The sequence below is a fragment of the Pinus tabuliformis genome, chromosome 6 (assembly GCF_031772625.1).
Source record: "Pinus tabuliformis cultivar Carrire ecotype Pingquan chromosome 6, CPIR1, whole genome shotgun sequence".
In the NCBI taxonomy this organism is placed as follows: Eukaryota; Viridiplantae; Streptophyta; class Pinopsida; order Pinales; family Pinaceae; genus Pinus; species Pinus tabuliformis.
The window spans coordinates 832,458,748-832,480,966 of record NC_142292.1 but is presented as its reverse complement, the minus strand read 5'-3'; the positions used below and the strand labels follow the sequence as shown (position 1 = coordinate 832,480,966).

Here is a 22,219-nt window from a genome sequence, read left to right as displayed (position 1 = left end):
ATAAGTTGTGGGACCACACGAAGCCAAGCGCACCCAAAACTAAGTCAAGGGTATGGGATTGATCAACCAAAGAGAGGCTTGACCTAATTATGGAGGAGAAGAGGACCAATGGACAAATTTTCTTCGAATAAAATACAATGATCTCAATGAGATCACTAGCCAAGGGAAACCTAGGGCAAGAGAAGATCATTATGCTAGGGCTTGCAATATCTCGAGATCCCACCATCGGAATTTCGTGTAACTTGGTGAAGCTCTAGAGAAAACCCTGGCACCGTAGAGGACAAGATATCGAAGTCTTTTGATGGCTGGAACATGAGATAATTTGTTAGGATATTCCGACACATAGGATATAGTTAAGTTCAACTTGGTCTAGTATAGAGTTAGGTATAGAGTTAGGTAAAGTGTCTTTCTTTACCGTTGTACATTTTGTAACTTACAATCCGACGGTCACGATATGTAGTGATCCGACGGTTCACTCTCACCTCGGTATTACCGACACTTGATCCGTGGCTTGACACCCGATTGGTCCATGAGTTCTATTTAAAGCGCATGGAGGGTCATTGTTCGGGTAATCCGTGCATGAGAGAAGCTTATGTAAATTTTCATTCTTTGATTAATAAATTGCCTGTAGTACCCACGTTGGGACAGGCCGTGGACTGTTTCCCTCTTTGAGGGTTTTAACAAAGTCAAAAATACTGGTGTATTGATCTGTGATCTGGTTGTGAGCGGTGTCCTTTTGGTATTCTTTCTGAAGAACTTACCCTGTAAATTCCTACATGGTATCAGAGCTATTTGAGGGCCGCGTCCGTTGATGATCCAAATCTGAAGCCGGTAGAACTGCATGCGGCTGTCGTTTCCTAGATCTGCTGTTTCTGACTGCTTTCGGGCCGAGAGGACTGCTCTGTTGCGTTCGGAGCATCTGTTCCAGTGAGGAACCCCTTTCGTTTCACGCGAAAAGGTTTCCGGTAGCCCTAGCTGCGTCATTTTTCAGATTGGGAGGTATACAGTGTTTTTTTGCAGTTTATTTTCTCTCTGCTTATTTCGCTTTCGGTTTATTTAGCCTTTTTTTTTAACCGGATCTATACCTTTCATTTCTGCGTATGCTCTTTGCCCTGCGACTCTGTGCGATCTGGGCAAATCAGAAACAGAAAGGAAGGATTTTTCTCATGCGTATGCTCTTTTCCCTGCACTTTAGTGTGATCTCGGAAAATCAGAAACATTGAGAAAAATATTTAGTTTTTCGGCTAAAGCTAACTTTGAGATTTTTTTAAAAATTTCTAGTTTTTTGGCTAAAGCTAACTTCGAGCCGCAAGGTTCGTTTTTCTTTGCATATTCGTGTTGGGTTTTGTGTTTTGTGTTTTGTAGGGAAAAAGAGCTTTCTCAAGGCAAGCACGCAAACCAAGGCCACCCCCCCTTCTCTCTCTCTCTCTCTCAAATTTTTTGTATAGATCAATTGGTTCAAAGCTATTTTAAGAGAGTAGAGGTCTTGGGTTCAAGTCTCCATTTTGTGGGGGCGGATTTTTTCATTCCCGCACATTCGCGCACTTTGCCGGCAACGTCAACAATTTTTTTTCAAAAAGCCATAACTTCTTCATCCGGAAGCCTTTTTCAGAGCCGTTTTTTTTTAAACCGCCTATTTTTTCGAGATCTATCCATTGGAACACTTACTTTCAGCATCTTCAGCTTCAGTTTTTTAAAAAAATGGAAAGTCCATGCCAAGTCATTCTTGACAGCACTAACTACTTCCAATGGGTAGCCTACATGGAAGATTTACTTAGAAGTAAAGGTCTCTTCAGAATAGCCACAGACCAAGAGAAGAAACCCAAAGATGAAGACAAGGCTGCAAAATGGGAAAATAGACAAGATCAAGCACGTGGTTTGATAGGGATGTCTATTTCTCCTGATCTTAGATTCCATATTGCAGAACTTAAGACTCCTCATGAAGCATTGGAAAAACTCGCTAAAGTTTTTGGGATTAAAAATGAAATTAGAGCCCATCAACTTGAAAATGAGTTGCTTACTTTGGATCCTAATAATTTTTCTTGCATTGAAGATTTCTTGTCCAAATTCAAGACCCTTAGATATCTCTTGGAAGGTGTTAAAGTTAAGAAAGAAGATGGTAACCTTATTTATTCCATCCTTACTAAGTTGGGACCAGCCTACTCTGTATTTGTTTCCACTTTCCATTCTACAAGGGAAGCTTTCATTTGTCAAGGAAAAGACTACAAGGCCCCTTCCTTTGACTCCTTTTGTGATTCCTTAATAAGAGAACAAGAAAAACTCTTACACCTTGGTCTTCTTAATCTTGGAAACTCTTCCACGAAAGCGTTAGCCGCCCAGCAGCAACCAAATTCAAAGAATCCTAAGAAGTCATATCCTCAAAAGAATGGTCCTAAACCAACTCAGCCTCAAAATGAAAGATCATTTCAGCAAAATGATAAGACCAATAAAAACAAATGGAAGAAGACTGATAGACATTGTAACTTTTGTAATCGAGATGGCCACTTAGAATCTAAATGCTTTAAGAAGATGGAAGCCTTGGAAGCCGCAATGAAGAAACATAACATCCATGTGGAGCCTACTTCAACTTCAACTTCCGGAATGGCACTTTCTGCATGTCGTTGTCAATCATCTCAGTCTGGTTATGCATTAAATGTATCTTCTTCTTCTTCTTCTCATTCTCATGAGTGGCTCATTGATTCTGGAGCCTCTTATCACATGGCCAAAAACCAAGCCATGTTTTCTTCTTTAAATGATTGTAACACCAAAAATATATATGTTGGTGATGATAGATCTCTTAATGTTGTAGGGACTGGAACTGTTCATCTAGACAATGGTCAGTTTAATGATGTATTATGTGTTCCAACCTTATCCTGCAACCTTCTATCTGTCTATCAGATAACTCATTCAGGTGAAGGTAAAATTGTTGAATTTTCACCTCATGATGTTGTAATCAAGGATCTAAAAGATCCTAAACAGATTCTAGCTACTGGTGTTGCTGATGATTCCACAAGGTTGTATAAGTTTCACAACTTTGGGTCATCAAATCTTCCCTCAGTATTTGTTGCTCATAATGATGAAGTGAGCAAACTTTGGCATGAGCGATTTGGTCACTTAAACTATCGCTCCCTTCAGCATCTATGTAAAGAAAATATGGTGACAGGTCTTCCTATGGTATCTTGCAGAGATGGTGTTTGTTCCGGATGTGTACTCGGAAAACATCATCGGGACAGTTTTGACAAACGTGCCTCTTGGCACGCCTCAGCCCCTTTACAGCTTGTGCACAGTGATTTATGTGGTCCTCTTCCTGTTGCTTCATTCTCTGGCTGCAAGTATTTCTTAACTTTCATTGATGATTTCTCCAGACGCACTTGGGTATACTTCTTAAAACTCAAGAGCGAAGTATTTAACACATTTTTGGCCTTCAAAGCCTTTGTTGAAAAACAATCTGGACATCAAATTCTTAAGCTAAGAACTGATAATGGTGGAGAATATGTTAAAAACACATTCATCAACTTTTGCACCGAAAATGGAATTCAAATGCAACATACTGTTCCATACACTCCACAACAAAATGGTGTAGCTGAAAGGAAAAATCGCACCTTAAAGGAAATGGCTAATTGTATGCTGCAATCTAAAGGACTCAGTCTTAGTTTTTGGGCCGAAGCAATTAATTGTGCAAATTATATAATCAATCGCACTCCTACTAAGGTTCTACAGAATATCACTCCAAAGAAGCTTGGAGTTCCATTAAACCAGATGTAAGTCACTTTCGTGTTTTTGGAAGTGAAGCATGGGCCCATATTCCAGATGAAAAGCATAAAGCTTTAGAACCTAAGAGTGAGAAATGTACTTTTGTTGGATATTCTGAAGATGTAAAAGGTTATAGACTTATTCCATTTAAGTCCAAAAATGTTATCATTAGAAGAGATGTAAAATTTGATGAAAATAAATCGGCCTGCGAGCCTAGTCCGGCGGATGTGCCACCTCTTCCTATCTCTTCTACTTTTGAAAACATTTCTTCTTCAGATGATGAAAGTGAGGATGATAATCCTCCCCCACCTTCTCAGGATCCTCAACTTCCAAGATGGGTCCGTGCTACTCGGGATGCAGCAGGTGATCTTGCTGGTGATCCTACAGATCAGCGACGTACACGTTCTCAGTTTGAAAGAGCCTCTTCTTTACTGGCTCAAGCTCCAGTAAATCATGATCCTGACACTTTTGCAGAAGCTTCAGGCCATCCACATTGGGAAGCAGCTATGAATGAAGAATATCATTCATTATTGACAAATGATACATGGGATCTTGTTCCTCTACCAAAGGGATGCAAACTTGTAAGATGTAAATGGGTTTACAGAACCAAGTATGGACCAGATGGGAAAATTGATAAACATAAAGCTCGTCTTGTTGCTAAGGGCTTTTCACAGGTTGAAGGCATTGACTACACTGAAACCTTCTCCCCTGTTGCCAAAATGAACTCTATCCGCCTTGTTCTTTCCCTTGCTGCCTCTTTAAAATGGGAAGTCCATCAGATGGATGTTAAATCTGCCTTCTTGCATGGGGACTTGAAGGAAGAAATCTATATGGAACAACCCATTGGCTTCATACAAACAGACTCCAGCCTTGTTTGTCGACTCAAGAAATCCCTTTATGGTCTCAAGCAAGCTCCTCGGGCTTGGTATGCCAAAATGGATAGCTTTCTTTTAGAATCTGGCTTTTCTAGGTGTCATTCTGACAATACTGTCTACACCAAGAAAGTGGGCAACTCTCTTATCATCCTTGTTCTTTATGTTGATGATCTTATCCTTACTGGTAGTGATCCCAACCTTATAAACCATGTGAAGTCTAGCCTCAAAAAGAAATTTGAAATGACAGACTTAGGACACTTACACTATTTTCTCGGTCTTCAAGTCTTGCAATCCAAGGAGGGTATTTCCCTTTCCCAGTCCAAGTATGCTTGTGATATTCTTCGTCATTTTCACATGGAAGACTGTAAGCCAGCCCCTTCTCCCTTTCAGTCTGGAGTCAAACTTTCAGTCTCTTGTACTTCTCCTGAAGTTGATGCTACCTTATACCGTCAACTTGTAGGAAAACTCTTGTACTTAACCCATACTCGTCCTGATCTTTCCTTTGCTGTTGGCCTTGTTGCTCGTTTTATGCAAAACCCCCATGAAAGTCATTGGAAAGCAGCTAAAAGAATACTTCGTTATGTTCGAGGTACAGTACAGTTTGGGATTCATTACAGTGCCAAAGCAGCTCCTCTATTAGTTGGTTTCACTGATTCTGATTGGGCTGGTGACCCTCATGATCGGAAGTCTACTGCCGGTTATGTCTTCACTCTTGGTTCAGGACCTATTACATGGGCTTGTAAGAAACAGGCTGCCATTTCTCTTTCGTCAGCAGAAGCAGAGTATCGTGGTGCCGTGGAAGCTAGTAAGGAAGCCTTGTGGCTTCGTCAGATCCTATCAGAATTTGGCTTTGAGCAGCAGCATCCAACCACACTTTGGTGTGATAATCAAAGTGCCATTCAGCTATGCAAAGATCCAGTCCAGCATCAGCGCAGCAAACACATTGAACTACACATGCACTTCATCAGAAAGCTCATTCATGACCATGTTCTTGAAGTGCAATATTGTTCAACAGATGATCAGGTTGCAGACATCTTCACAAAGGCTCTCACAGAGGCGAAGTTCACTAAACTTCGATATATGCTTGGAGTTCAGGAAGTTGTCACTAAGGGGGGATAGGCTCTAGTGCCTCCTTCCTTCTCCTATTGTGTCATATTTGTAAATCCTTCAATCCTATCCCAAGTTGTTCTTAAGGGGGGATGTTAGGATATTCCAACACATAGGATATAGTTAAGTTCAACTTGGTCTAGTATAGAGTTAGGTATAGAGTTAGGTAAAGTGTCTTTCTTTACCGTTGTACATTTTGTAACTTACAATCCGACGGTCACGATATGTAGTGATCTGACGGTTCACTCTCACCTCGGTATTACCGACACTTGATCCGTGGCTTGACACCCGATTGGTCCATGAGTTCTATTTAAAGCGCATGGAGGGTCATTGTTCGGGTAATCCGTGCATGAGAGAAGCTTATGTAAATTTTCATTCTTTGATTAATAAATTGCCTGTAGTACCCACGTTGGGACGGGCCGTGGACTGTTTCCCTCTTTGAGGGTTTTAACCACGTCAAAAATACTGGTGTATTGATCTGTGATCTGGTTGTGAGCGGTGTCCTTTTGGTATTCTTTCTGAGGAACTTACCCTGTAAATTCCTACATAATTGATGCCCTAGATGACCTATGATGGCTAGGCCGAGAAGGAGAAGAAGTGAGAAAAATAATCTTTGAAAGTGACCACCTATGGAGGATTAATGTCTTGTCCTTTGGGAGAGATGGAGTCAAGGAGAATTTATGGTTTGGAACGAGTTCACCCAATCAAGGATGCCTTCAAACAACTTCGCATGGCATTAGGTCACGAGAGTTGCTTCAAGGACTTTATACTTCGACTTGCGATAATTGATGATTTATCAAGATGCATTTAACACAAATTATCTATAGGAACATTCACCCATTCATACATGGCCCATGACATGATGCAACGCTATAAAAGATCACAATTTCCACCAATTCGTATAGAAAAGCAGTAAATTTCAGACTTGTATAGCGAAAATCCCAACAACATTCATGTGACAAAAGTAAATAACAAGAATAAGCATGAAAATAACACTTACATGTACAAAAGAGTATATCCAATCATCAAATTATGCCAATAATGAAGCTCCAAGATAAGAGAGAGAGATCCAAACATCAAAATTCATCCATATCATCCAAACTCGTCCTCCAAAAGGGATAGCAAAAATCTCACAAGAGCTAATAATCCAATCCAAGTGATGATGAATGAGAGAAAATGCCTTTATTCTATTTATACAATCATCTAAGGGATTCAAATGGCCTAATTTGGACTAATAATGCACCTAAAATAAAATAATGTGCATAATAACAATATTTTTGGCGACAAGCCCACCAAAATAGCTCAATAACATAAGAATAAGCCTCTCAAGAGGGAAGAATGATAAATATAGTGAGTCGTTGGGCCTTTAAGGAGCCCTAATGAAGTCTAAGGGGTGTCATGATGAAGAATTGGACTCCAAACATAGTGTATAAGGGGTTGGCCCCTTGTTTTCCAACCAAAAACATGTGGTGCTCCCAAGTGGGTGTGGGGGCACAAGGATATCCTCGTGGGTCTCCAAGCTCAATAAAGGGGTTAATCAAGGACCCTATTAAGTGGTTTCAACCTTTAAAAGGGGTGACATGCCCATGGTACATCCCTCAAGTGGCAGGTGGCAAATGATATAGTAATAGAACGGAGTGGGGATCAAAGGAATCATCCAAACCACATGTCATGGTACAAAGGTAGCTATAATAAGAGAAGACCACACTTGGGTATATGAGTGTAGGAGGGAGCAAATCGTGATACATGAGTTACCCCGGCCTTTGTTTTTCCACCTTTCTTCATATGTCTTTGCCTTTGATTGATTTTTCTTCATAACTGCTCAGGTCTCTAGGGGATGAGAGCTTGATGTGTAGTATATAGCAGTGGATACCCCCTTAAGGTGGGGCGATTTATGCCCACCAGGGGTTGGGACAAATATGGGTTCCTTAATGATGGAGGGGGCTAATCTAGGGCCCATAGGAACCAGGGTGATGGCCATGGATAAAGGGTAGAGATCATGTTTGGCTTTTTCCCACACGCCAAATTTGTATGTCTTGGCCATCTTTTGCATTTTGTGGTACATTTCCTGTTGAGAGTGACGAAACTATGCTTTTTCTTTTCTTTTTAGCTGCATCAACCTCCAGGGCATCGTTCCAGGCTTGACGCAAGGTGTGGACAAGGGGAGGGGGAGGCTAACCCTATGTGGATCCGGATGGGAAAAGAGATGAACGGGGCTAAAATAAGTGTAAGTCGGGTGATGTATATGGTGTCGGGAAGCGGGACCATGGAAGCAAAATCGGGATTTCCTATGAAGTGCCAACCCTAAAGCAAAGCCAATGGCCAGTAAAGGAGATCCCACAGCACTATGATACAAGGGTAACCAAGAAATCGGGCAGTGGAGACAAGGACACAGACCCAACCCACTCTTAAAGTCGAATCCCCCACCAATCCATGCCCAAAAGTGCTCATGACAAGTAAGGAAAATTACTCGACTATACCAATAAAAAGTCATACCTTTCAGGTAGGAAGGCCCACCTTCAAACAACAATCATAACAAGTGGGCAAGGGACCACATGGTTGGCTAAGGTGGCAGAGATAATGGCACATCGAGCTATCTGGCTGCCAGCTGAGAACCATCTTGGAGAAAAAAAAAAATTCATATATACACTACCCATAGGGGGTGGGTAACATTTGGCTCCAACTGGGACATGAGCTCTCAACAAGAAAGTAAAATCATTTTTTATGCATATCAAATCTATCATGAGAATATCATATGGTGTTAGTTCTAATGAGAAAAATCAGCATGCAATGCATCCTACCCTGACATGCATGTTACATCACCGAAATACAAACTATAATCATAGACCCAATGCAACCAACATATCATCCAGTCAATACGAAAACAACTACCTTTTTGCTCACTCATGCAATGGATCCAAAGGCAAGGGTAAGAATGACAATATGGAAGGTCATGTTGTCGCTAGATTGTACAGCCACCACGACAACAGCTCAAGGCGAGGGCTGTAACTCTGATCCCCGCCCGCTCCATTCTAGTTGTCTCCCAATAGCAGGCTATGGGGGGTAGTCTCTATGGAAGTGATTTGATGTAGAGCAAGTTGGAAACCAACTTGCCCGGGAGACACAAGTGAGTGGCCTAGTTATTTAGTAAAAATCTAGCAAGACTTAAGGATCTAATTAGATTTGGAATTGATCGCAGTGCCTTGTGGAGTCAAAATTCTTACTTATTGTAAATTATGACCAAGAAACTGGATGGACAATTGCTGCTTAGATGAATAACTAGTTACTAACCTATATGAAGTGCAAGTCCTAAATCTAAGTGTGATGCAAGGATCTTGGTTAGTTTTAGATTATATGCCAAGTCTAAATGGAACCTTTCCCTTAACTGTTTTGAGAACAGTTTTCAGAGTAGGTTGTGGGATGGAAGAGTAGGTTGTGGGATGGAAGCCAATGGGAAGCAAGAAAAGCTTGATTAACGATACCTCCCCCTGTGTTCCAACCAGTGTGGAAAAAGTCCCGAAAAAATCGGGATTTATTCCTAAAAACGCGATTTTTTCAGCGAAAGGATTAAATCGGCCGACTTTTTGACGACTTTTTAAGAAACGAAAAAATCGCGATTAAATCGAATTAATCCCGATTAAATCGGGAGTCGTTCGAAAAAATCAGTTGGCATTAAAAAAATTATGTCCGCGGGCATAAAAAGCCGGAAATCGTTCGTTTTAGTTTTTCATTGTGTTTTGGCTTGTTCCGCTGTGGAGAATCGAGGGTTTCGACTGTGAAATTGTCGGTGTGCATTTGCAAGAATCAAGACTCAAGAGGAGCCCCCGCAAGCGTCCGCCGTCAAGGTATGCATTGCTCAGAGCCTCAGAGACTATACGCTGTTACAAATTAAATCCATGGCCCATTATCGGTTATCCAGATTCCAAATAAAATCGACAAAATATATAATATATATTATATATCACTGTTATGAGTTATCATTTAGGTTTATTTATTATTTATGTATATTATATATATATTTTAATTTATAACTGTTCAGCCGCCAGCGGCAGCCGCTCAGCGTTCACAACTTCACTGTGCCCACTGCCCATTATCAATTCCAAATAACAATTTAAAATTTTAATCGACAAAATATATATTATATATAAGTTTATAACTGTTATGTAATTGTATGTTACATTGTTATTATTTATATAACTATTCAACTTCAAAACAGCGTCTGTTATGTAATATGTAATATGTATGTTATTATTTAATATTTATGTAATATGTATGTTATATATTGATACCACCGTTGTATGTAATATGTATGTTATATATTGAGACTCTCCATGTATGTTATGTAATACTGTTATGTAATAGGTATGTTATTATTTAATATTTATATAACTGTTCAAAACAGCCGCTCAGAGCCTCAGCGTTCACTGTGCCAGTGTGCCCATTATCCAAAATTCAAATAACAAATCGACCAAGTATATAGTTACTGTTATGTATATTTATTATTTAATATTTATGTCATTGTAATTTGTATATTATACAACTGTTCAGCCACTCAACGTTCACTGTAGGTAGGTTGGCCGCTCACTGTAGGTTCACTGTATGTATATTTATTATTTAATATTTACTAATTTGTTTCTAAATTCTGAGTGCAATACAAATTGAAATTACTAATTATAATTTGTTGATTTGAATTTGTTTCAATTCTTTTTGTGCCCAGGTTTAAACTTTAAATTCCAGCTCAAAGTTTAAAACAAAATGCCGAGGATTTTGGATTCTATGTGGGAGTTTGGTGAGCCTGATGTTATACCTGAAACTGGGGGGGTCAATAGAATGTATTTGACTTGCAAATTGTGTGGAAAGCATATGTCAGGAGGCATCAACAGATTAAAATTCCATTTGGGGCAAATTCCAGGCCAAAATATTGAACTTTGCAAAAAGACAACTCCAGAAATCATCCGACGGGCCATTCAATCATTGATGGATAAAGAGGAAGGAAAAGACACCAGGGCAACACTAAGAAACCAACTTGTAGGGGGCTCAAGAGTGGGGGGAAGTGAGAGTGGCAATGTTTCTATAGCAGCATCACCTTCCTCACCCATGGGTACTCATCCTTCTATCTCATCTTTTTTTGTTCCTAGAACAACAGCTGGTTCACAACCTGGGATTAGATCATCAATGAAAAAAGGAAAAAGCAGAAGCTGACAAGTTGGTCAGTAGGTGTCTTCTATGGAGTGACGTTCCCTTCAACATTGCCAAGACAAACCCATTCTACCAGCCTATGTTTGATGCTGTTGCTGTCGTTGGCCCGGGGTACAAAGCCCCCACCTTTGCAGAGTTGAGAGGGCCTCTTCTTCAAGATGAAAAGACTGAGTGCACTGCTAGATTGGCAGAGTTTAGGGCATCATGGGAGCACACTGGATGCACAGTCATGTCAGATGGTTAGATTGACCAGAAGGGTAGGACCCTTCTTAACTTCTTGGTTAGTTGTCCCAAGGGGACAATGTTTATGAAATCTGTTGATGCATCTGACCACATTAAAGATGCACGTTTATTATGTGAGTTGTTGGACCTCTTCATTCAGGAAGTAGGCCCAAGCAATGTTGTCCAAGTCATAACGGACAACGCTGCAAATTATGTTGCAGCTGGCAAGATGCTTATGGAGAGGTATCCTAACTTGTTTTGGACACCTTGTGCTGCTCATTGCATTGACTTGATGTTGGAGGATATAGGTAAAATTCCTACTGTGAGGGATATTGTTGAATCATCCAAGAGCATAACAAAATTTATTTATAATCATTCATTTGTGCTTAGCTTGATGAGAAAATTCACCAACAACAAAGAGTTGGTGCGGCCTGCCATTACACGATTTGCCACTACTTTCATATCTCTTCAGTCTCTGTTGAATTCTATGTGGGAGGTGAAGAGCATGTTTCTCTCAGCGGATTGGCGTTCTTTATCTATTAGCCGCAAACCGGAGGGAGAGGGCATATGCAGACTAGTTTCATATGATCAGAGCTTTTGGGCAGGAGTAGAGGAGGTGTGTGCCATTTCAGAACCTTTGGTAAAGGTTCTTCGGTTGGTTGATGGAGAGAAGCCCGCAATGGGCTACTTGTATGAGGCCATGGATAGGGCCAAAGAAGCCATCCGTGCTTATTATGCAGATAAGGGAGACGAGGGGTTAGAGAAACAATAGGTCATATGGAGAGTGATTGATCAGCGATGGAACAATACCCTCCATCGCCCCATTCATGCTGCAGGTGTCTACCTCAACCCTGCATTTTCTTATGCTTGTGGTTTCAGATTTGATGCCGAGGTGATGGATGGATTCTTCACTTGTGTCGAGAGGATGGTGTCATCTGAGCAAGAACGTGAGGAGATTTCTAAAGAAATGGAGGTCTATAGGATGGGAGGTGGCACATTTGGTTTTGACATGGCTATTAAGAATAGGACGACCAAAATGCCAGGTAAGTTTCAGTTTGTTTCAAATTTTCAAGTTTAGAATTTCAATGTTTTTTTTTATGTTTCTCATTTTTCTTTTAACTTGTAGATGCTTGGTGGACAAGCTATGGTGCCAGAGTACCACATCTCCAAAAGCTTGCCATTCGAGTGCTCAGCCAAACATGCAGTTCCTCTGGGTGTGAGCGCAACTGGAGTGTATTTGACAAAATACACTCCAAAAAGCGCAACAGGTAAAAACTAAAAAGATTTCAAATTAAATTTTTTGAATTCATTTGATTAATTTTAATATTTAAATTTTCTAAGTACTAATTTACAATCTATGACCCTAATACAGATTGGAATCCAAACGCCTCAATGACATGGTATACGTCTACTACAATCTTCGATTGTGGGTGAGACAGCTTCAGAAACCTACTGATGTGGAAGCCATCTCATTGGACAATATTGATACCACCGCTGCATGGAGAGTCGAGACTGAGAGGCCAATCTTGGACATGATCCCGGATTGGTTAGGTGTGGATCTAGAGGATGTAGCAGTTGCAGAGGAGGGAGAGCTAGAGATAGAGGAGGAGGAGGCAGAGCAACATCAGGGTCAGGAGGCAGTAGCAGAGCTGGATGAGGATGCTGAGGAGGAGGTGACACCATCTAGGGTGGGCAGCAGCAGCGGCAGCGTAGCACAGAGGCCACCTCTTCCATCAGCTTCTAGAGGACGATTGAGTCCATTTCCTTTTGTATCCCCAGGGGTAGGGTCTTCTTCCTCTAGAGGAAAAGGCAAAGCCATTCCCTATTCCCGTAAAAGGGGAAGAGGATCTCAGTGACTGATTAGTGATTACTTGATGACTTTTAGATGACTCATGATGTACATTTATTATATTTTTTGTTGATATTTTGACTCTTGAGAGTTGAGACTCAGACAGGACTCAAAATTCAGGAGTGGATTCACTATTTTGATATGTGATGTAGCACTAGACTTCATATACATATTATATATTAGCTTTCTTTATATGTTTATGTGGAAATGCATTTATTTGATGTTGTGGATACTCTAGATGTTAAAAAAAATTAAAAAAAATGAATAATTTTGTGTTTTTTTAATTTTGCCGACTTTTTCGAAAAACTCCCGACTTTGCCGAGTTTTTCAACTTTTGGACCCTTGCCGAATTAATCCCGACTTCGACTTTTTCCACATTGGTTCCAACCACCCAATGTCTCCGGCGCGGCAGAGACTGTGGCTTTGACGATTGCAAGGTCACTATGTTAACCACTAAGAATCCCTCAAGCTAGATGAGAAAGGGTTGTCCTAGGAGTCTATCAACCAAGTTTATGCTTGGAAGTAAGTTTTTAATGCAAGCTAAGCTTAGAATGCTTATGCAATGATAATAAGTGAAATTCTTAGTTTTGAGATTCGCTTAATGTTTTAAGTAATTTAAATTATGATGAATCCTTAATGACAAGAGTACTTATCAATGAGTTATGTGCAATCCCACAACCAAGAAAGTGTCAATTTACTTTGTGCTAACAATAGATCAATCCACAAGATATTTAACCAATGACAAAAATGAAAGGAGTTTTTAGGACACTTATTAGCAAATGGTTATCAACATAAGATGCCAATTACTCAAGATATTCCAAAGATGATTCTATGACAATATTGTCAATGATCTTATGCCAAATGTTATAATGCCAATTAGATTTCAAATGCCCAAAGTTATTAGAATTTAGATGTGTTAGTGATTTAAGTGTCAAGTTAAGAAATTCTCAAAATGAATCACAAGACAAGCAATTGTTAGAGCTTAACAACATAAACCACTATAAACCAAGTAAATGATGAATTGCTACTTATGATGCAATATGGGACAGCAGTAAATATCTCACTTCAAAACAATGAAATTGCCAAACATATGAATCACAAGATGACCAAGGAGTAAATTAATGCTTTGTCAATGTAAATTAGTGAATTTTAGCCCACTTATGATGAATTACTAATTGTTATATCAAATCTGAAACACTTATTACAGCAGTAAGTAAATGTATGAACAGTGAGTTATTAGTGCTTTAACAAGTGCCAAATATGCTCAATACTTAGAAACAGCTTACCAAACTGAAAAATTAGATTGTTAAGGCTTTTAAAATGTGATATTCACAAAATATCAAATATGATTTCACACTTATGCAAAGATATTCCAGCAAGCTAAAAACTAGATCTAGGCTAGATATGCAATATGCCCAAGTGGCCAAAAATTTAGGAAAATTTTAGCACATAATTTTTTAAGTATTTTGACTAATTAGATGTGTTGTTAGGGATTTTAGTTCACTATTACAAGTTAGATATTACAGTTGTAACAAAACAATGACGACAAGAGGGTTTAGAGAGCAAACCCTAGGACCAAGGCCTTGTATCACTTTGCCCAAATTTGCCAAAATTTTCCAATGAATTTGCCACCTGAAACACAAGCTTTTGAGCCAAATTTTTTGCAAAATACACCAAGCTTTAATCCCAAAAATTTCAAAAACGAATAAGGGTCAAGTAGGGCCAAAAGAGAGCAAAGCTAGGCCCAGTAGGGCTAGCATTGGGCAAGGGAAGGCTTAGGAGGCCAAGGAAGAGGCAAAGGAGGTGAAAGAAGGCCAAGAAGGCTTGACACTGGGGGGAGAAGGCCCTCTAAGGGCTAGCGGCTAGGTTTTAAGGCTAAATGAGGGCCAAAAAGGGTCAAAGGAAGCCAAGAAGAGAGAGCAAAAGCTGGAGAGGAGGAAGTAGAGAAGGACGGAAGAGGAAGAGGCCAGAAGAGGGCTTGAAAATGCCACGGCTAGCCTTAAGGGCAGCCGTCTAGGGTAACTGAGGGAGGTTGAGGCCTTCCAAGGCCACAGCTAGGCCAAAAATGGCCTTAAACCCTCAACGTTGGGGCAAGGAAGGGAGGTCAAGGCCTCTAGGGCTTGCGGCTTGCCCTAAAAGGCCAAAAAATGTGACGCAGGAGGCTAAATGGCTGAGGCAGGGCCTTAGGAGACTAACATTGGCCTTTAGAGAGGCCACATTCGGGCCCGTGAGGGCTGAAAAATGAAACCCTTGCTTCAGAAAATTTAATTCGCTTCAGATCTGCAATTTTGCTCAATTTCTTCAATGGTTGGCCCTGCAAAAAAATTGGAGATTAGATCTTACCGTTAAGGGCCTAGATCTAACTCTATTCCAATTTTCTCCACTTGATCTCACCTGCAAAAATAGATTCACAAATACCCAAAACCCCAACATATACAAAAAAATCTTGAAACCCAAAAACCCCAATTAGAAATAATTTACAAAATCTATTTACAAATATACAAGGGTTTTAAAATAAATTTCGAGAAATAAAAAAATTTGGACTGTCTTTGATAAATGGCGAATAAAAACTATTGAGATTAGATGCAAGCTACAGCCTTTGCGAAGTTAGATAAACCACAACAAATATTTGAAGTCCAAACAAGGTCGGTTCATGCCCACAGTTGTGAACTTGGAGCCCAAAGACTGGGGAACCTGCAAACACTATATATTTTCTCAAGCAAGCTCATTAGACATATGGTGGATTAGATCACCAGAAATAGACCCAAGATCTATTAATAGAATGTTCTTATCCGCATCCAATAAAAAACAATTTTTTAGAAATAATTAAGCACAATATAGGAAAGTTTGTACCCAACACATACCACAAATCAATGAACACTAAACACCATGAGTTGCACCCCAAAGTATTTATTATGATTCAAAAAATATTCTCAGCGGGACACTAGCGTTACATCATTTTTTTTGCAGAAATTTCCTAGCCAAAATCATATGGGTTGAAACTCAAATGACTCTCTAATTTATAGATAAATCCTCCAAGTGGAAAAATAACGGCTAGTTGGCTTGATCCTCGTCAAAATAATCTTGGTCGTTGATAAATCCTTGATGATCTTTTAATATTACCCGTTGAAAATATTTATTTTGAAGAATTTTTGAATTTTTCATAAAATCCATTTTTTATAAACCACCTGGGCAATGGACTACAGACTCGTGTGGTGTTTGCCATGAAAAGACAATTGATAAACCATCTATGTAGTGGATTCCAACTCCTGAAACTAAGCAATACCCATATGAACCTTGGGTGAATACCTGTGAATGAACTCAAAGGAAAGTGGGAGTCATTGTGGTGCTTACTACTAAGAATAGCTAATAAATCACCCAGGTGCTTGTTGTAGGTATAGTTGATAAACCACCTTGGTGCTTGCTATTAGAGAGCAGTTGATAAACCACCTAGACAGTGAAATCCATCTTCTGAATATTTAACCAAGCCTTTGGTGTGAAATCTCTAAGCAAGAATCTCCTCAATCATTGGATTCAGCTCGAGGGTGGTCAATTGCAAGAAAGTTGCGCTGTAGCTAGCCTATAGTTGAGCGGAGAGTGGTTGTCTCTTCTTCAGTTTTCAATAAGTTATTGTGAGCCAGAAAGTATGAAATTCTCTTTATGTTAATGAAATTGTTGTGCAATATTTTATAACTAGTATTACGCTGAAAGTTTGTAAGTTTGCGGTATATTAAAATATTTTTTAATATAAATATGTTTCTTTTATATATCTAACCTTTATACTTTATAAAAATATTACACTTTTACTATAATTGTTAATAAATATATAAATTTATATAATTTAGGTGTGTATGGTATAAATAAAAAAATTAACACACACACACATATATTAAAAAATAATAAATGATAACAAAATTTAAAGTGTTTTTCTTTTAATTTACGTATGTTTCTTTTATATATTACATTTAAATTATAACTATTTATGAATAGATAAATTTATATAATTTAAACATGTATGGTAAAAATCAAAATCAAAATCAAAATTGTTAAGATAAAGATAGACAAATAGAAATGAAAAATATTATTAAAAAAGTCATGTTCTATGTAAATTAACTACATGACTCCCCGCATCATCCCAAAGCTAACGTAATTTGTATTGGTCTCTCCCTCATTGTCAAGCTTGACATTCAGAGACAACATTCCATTAGTGCATACAACCTAGATTTTTTTTGTTTTTAAAGCAAGTAGGTTTCAGAGACAACATTTTGTTAGTGCAGAGAACCTAGAATTTTTTGTTTCTAAAGCGAGTAGGTTTTAGCCTTTAGGTGTTAACTACCTCTTTGAATTCCCTATGATTTCATAACAAACTTGAAATGAATTTCAATAGAATTTTAGACGAATTTCATGAAATTATTCATGTTCATGTTAAGCTTGTTCATGTCTAGCTTGAGATTTGCAAACCTCATCGAATAAATTTGCCCAGGAATGAAACTCAGCGAACTTCGAATTTAATCAATTTTGTTCGCCAAACTCGGTGACTTAGTACAAAGGTACCTCAAAGATAATCATGAAAGTTGTTGGGCAGTTAATCCACTATTATAACACAAGGTGGTGGGAGAAGTTTATAGCTTGATGCCAAGGTGAAGAGCAGCATGATAATGTTAGGTTGATAAACACTCTTCTTGTTGTTTACAATATATTAGATGGATACCCCTCATGGGTTCTCTGAGGATTTTTCATAATTACTATTTCAAGGAGACACTAGTTTAAACTTTAAAGGGACTATGAACCAATGTGGGTTCTATGATGGAACTACTATTGCATGCAGGCTTTACTGTGGTCTTCAGTTGGAAACTAATTAGCACTAAGCGCATCACCTCTAGATCACTATGGGCTCTACTCAGCAGTTTCAGGTTCAGTATCATAATCATCTTTATTCTGAACAATGCTTCGCTAGTAAATTGTTCTTCACTTTTTGCTTGCATTTTGGGATAGTGGCATTCTGGTTATTTTTCCCCTCCCTTGGTTTGTTAATTGTGGGTGGTACTATTTCTTCAAAATTCCCCATTTAAGCCTATTACTCACATTTTTTATCCCATGCCTCTCCGATCACTATGTACATAGTTTGTTTAAGGTTGGGCTTTCTCCAGCTGTTTTCATCTCACTGCCATACCACCTCTCTCGATTTTGCTTCTAGTCCACCTCTATTTCTTTCCCTGTCTCTCCTCTTGGCGCCATCCCAAGCTTCAAGCTCCTAGCCCCTTACTGTGTTTTCCCCCTTATTTTCTCCCCTCCTTGCTCTTCATGTTTCATGGTTAGGCACCGACTCTACTCCGATCAACAAGGAGGCAGAAGAGGTTGTCCTGGCCCCTCTGCAGTCCCTGATACATCTCCCCCCTCTACTAGCCAAACTCGTGCTCAAGAAGTAGCTCGCTCTACCATGGCCAAATACAGGGATATCACCCCCGAAGCGGTTCAAAGAGCAATTTCTGATGTCAAAGACAAGTCAGACAGCCTAGGAGATTCATTCCTACCATGCAGGTCAATCGAGACATTAGAAACAAGATACCTAAAATAGGAAACTCTACTATAGCTCATTATTCCTCCTACATGCAAACCATCAACCTATACTGGCATATCCAAACTCTCATGGGTAAGGTACTTACAGCCTGTACGAACACTCAACAAGAAATTATGATCTATATGGCTAAACTAATGGAGAAAGTGGACCAGTTAAACAAGAAAGTTTTTGTTCTTGCCAAAAAATTGGCAAACTTCGATTTTTCTTCCTTAGACGATGACAATGACCCACAGCCACCAATCCCAGGGGATTCTCGTATACGGTAATGATAAAGTGAGCCAGATCTCTTAAACAAAATTTCTATGATGGCACTGCCATGTCATGACTGTTATCATTCAGTTTAGTTTATTTTCCAGATCTTTAGTTTTATGAGATATGCAACTATAAAATTTTGAACTTATGCTACTGGTTTGGTTTCCAAGTGTCAGACCAATACATTGCAACACTTATCTATGTACATCTTTTTGATAGTAATATAAAAGGCCTGATCATATATATATATATATAAATATATCAATTGGTCTCAGCTAGCTGGAAGGGGGGTGGGGTAATTGTTATCCTCCCCACCCAAGTTTACCCTCATTAACATCCTCAGAATGAAAGCAAGTACTCAGCAGGTTTCCCCAAGAACATTTAATGTACTTGTTATTTGGACAGTTTTTATACCAGTTATTCAGTTGGTTCCAACCCAATTCATAATTTTGGAGCAAACTAGCTCTGGTTCAGTTCCAATTCTAACTACTTTGTCTAGATGTGTGATAGGAACAAATTCCTTCAAGTAAGGGGTTCACACGACTTGAGTCGGTTGACATTCTCCATCAATGTACATAAATATATATTTTTTATTTGATTTGAATATTTTATGTATTTTTTATTCGACCAGTTCTGATACCAAATCTTCACTTAGTTCAAGCCCAGTTCATAATTTTGGGAAAAACAATTCAGTTCTGATTCCAACTAATATGGCTGGATATGTGATCGGAACAAATTACTACAAGTGAGGGGTTTCATACAGCTTGAGTTGGTTGACATTCACTACATCATGGATGCCAAGTTGAGGTGCTAAATCCAACTTTTAAGGTGTTCAAACCCATTTTTTGAGTGATGGTGTGTAAAGACGATACCAAACAAGCTTGATCTTGTGATACTGCTGATTTTTGAAGCACTGCTTATCATATGGAGCCAAACTCTGTCACCTACATCAACATGTGGTTCAATTAAATGTCTGTCATGCAATGCCTTGTACCTGAAAGATGGACTCTCCTATGAACCTTGGTCGAGTTCTAGACAAAAGAAGCAGCTTTGTCTTGCTCCTTCTGCTGGTAGGATATGGATGAAGTTGGAATAGCAACTAGAATGTCATAAGGAGCAAAAGGTTGGAAGCCAAAATAGACCTCAAAAGGGGTGTGCCCTATAGATACATGAGTGGCTCTGTTGTAGCTGGGCTGCAATATATGCAACCATTGATCCTATAGTTTGTTCCGTTGATAATAGATGCAGAGATCATGAACCAAGGTTCTGTTCAATACCTGATTTTGGCCATCAATTTGTGGATGAAAAGCAGTTAAGAACCAAAACTAATGAATTAAAACTTCAATAAAAGTGCATTGTAGACCAATTAGTAATTAGTCTCTTCAACTGACATCCATGTAAAGATAACAACCATTTGTACTTCAGATAAAAAGAGCCTTCAAAATTTAAGTACATATTTAAAGATTTTGTGTTACACTAACTAGGATGTGAACCATGTTCCCTCCAAATACATGACACGTACAATGCAAACAACAACAAGCATCATGGGCATACCCTAAAAGCTAGAATCCTAGGATGTGTGTCCGATGCATATGTGCTATTTTCCTTAATGTGGATTAAACAAATCACAGTCCCCAGTCAAGACAAACCTGAAAGTCGGAGATCTACAATGAGTTTCCATGCATGTGCTGCTTTGTTCAGTGTTTTTCTAAACAATTCTTTGCGACTCAATCTTGGGCGATCATCTTTGAGAAACACCTGACAGACATCAAAACAATATGATGAAAACTAGATTATAACTAAGATATTATAGTTTTAAGAAATTCAAATCTCAAAAGCTTGTAAACACACCAATCAAGTAATTATAGGCAAGGCCAATGCGAGGAAACAAAATCTCTTTCCAAAGAATTGGATATGCAATCAACAAACACCAGTCTGCATTCAAAATAATTGGTGCTCAATATGAAAAATTATTTCACTGATCTTCTTCTAATCTTCTTGTTACAAAAAACATAAGGAAACGTGTTTCCTATAATCGTATTATAGAACATTCATTAATATATTTTAATTTCAGAACGTTTCAGGGAGCCTGTGCAGTCTAAGCAATAAATAATTTTGACCAGCAACATCTTCAATTTTGTAATAATCAATATAATAATTAGTGAAATTTCTACTTGTTACAAATTTCAAATGTATGAATGGCATGTCAAGAAAAGGTATCATGCAGATATTGAACATCGCATGTCTTAAATCAATATAGAATTTGCATATCTGTAAAAATTGCACCACTAAAAGCTGCACCAATGCTCATTTTGCACACATCAAACAGGAGTTTAGAAGGTCACCGAATTTCAAAATGCCAGATGAACACCGCCAGAGTAGAACTTTAATTTTAAAGTCCCAAAAAACCAAGTATCCCATTCATTGAGAAAATGACAGATAGGAAATGTATGTGAAAACGTTGAAAAGCATAACCACTTGGTTCTTTCTCATATAGCTTTTCTTGATGAATGAAAACAGTGTATTCTTTTGTAGAAAAATATGAGCTCTGAAATGATCCATGAGAATGGCAGAGCCTTGGGCCTTGGCTTTCAAGGCAAATTCCAACATTCACTCAAAACTAAACTATGATCATCAATAACCACTTGGTGAATGCTAGTAGTCAACCAGTAAACCAACCACACTAGATTTTGAAACAGAACAGGTCAAACAGATAATTAAGTATGTTAACACTGGAGTTAATTCAGCACTTGAATTTGGGTGCTCATGCCTACTGTGGAGATAATGCCATTAAAGGAAATCATAACACAAGCAGCAATAAAACAAAGTCTAAGTGATCTGAATGATGACGTTATCAAAGATGCAAGTGAAGGACTGGGATAATTTATGGTGATCAAGGGAAGACAGATCTCAGAGACAGCGTGATGCTGTGGTTGAAGAGGGCCATATCATTGCAAAGGGAGGGATTTAGTTTCTATAAGGGTCTCGACACAGTCTACTCAGTTGGATGGGCTGTTTATTTCAGATGCAGTTAGATTGGTCAAATTCAGTTTATCAGGTTCATGAGGGTAGGAGAGGGAGGTGGAACCTGCTGTGAAGAAGATGCAGCAAGGAAAAAGGATCATGAGGAGGAATGGGGATGGGAAGCTTAACAATCCTCCACAAGGGAAATATCTGGCTGCAGGCAAAGGCAAAGGCAAAGGGAATACTAAAGGGGTAAGTTGATGCAAAGCAAGGGTGAAATGTGCCTCCCTGAATACACATCATGAGACTGTGTTTAAGCTTTGCATTCTGAAGCTGCAAGAAGACCAGAGGAGTGTAAGCACAAGGGAGAAGTTAAACATACTGTGGGCTGAGAAGAGGGCCAAGAAGGCCCTTTCT

At 38.9% G+C, this 22,219-nt stretch overlaps 2 protein-coding genes across 3 annotated transcripts in view; one reads left to right on the top strand and one right to left on the bottom strand.

The window, feature by feature from the left end:
• Nucleotides 1-22,219, bottom strand: part of LOC149261419 (peroxisomal acyl-coenzyme A oxidase 1-like) — a 250,103-nt gene that overhangs the window by 216,684 nt on the left and 11,200 nt on the right. For both annotated transcript variants that reach the window (XM_089422227.1, XM_089422230.1), the window contains exon 2: nucleotides 20,488-20,596. In XM_089422227.1, coding sequence (XP_089278353.1) covers nucleotides 20,488-20,596 — 109 coding nt within the window. The remainder of the gene's footprint in view (nucleotides 1-20,487; nucleotides 20,597-22,219) is intronic.
• LOC149261420 (uncharacterized) lies at nucleotides 12,154-13,101 on the top strand. The gene is made up of 2 exons (XM_089422234.1): nucleotides 12,154-12,424; nucleotides 12,529-13,101. The coding sequence occupies exon 2, from the start codon at nucleotides 12,554-12,556 to the stop codon at nucleotides 13,010-13,012; it is 459 nt and encodes a 152-aa protein (XP_089278360.1). The 5' UTR covers nucleotides 12,154-12,424; nucleotides 12,529-12,553; the 3' UTR covers nucleotides 13,013-13,101.

Bases quoted from the DNA above. Each gene is read 5' to 3' on its own strand.
- LOC149261420 (XM_089422234.1), top strand. From the start codon at position 12,554: ATGGTATACGTCTACTACAATCTTCGATTGTGGGTGAGACAGCTTCAG.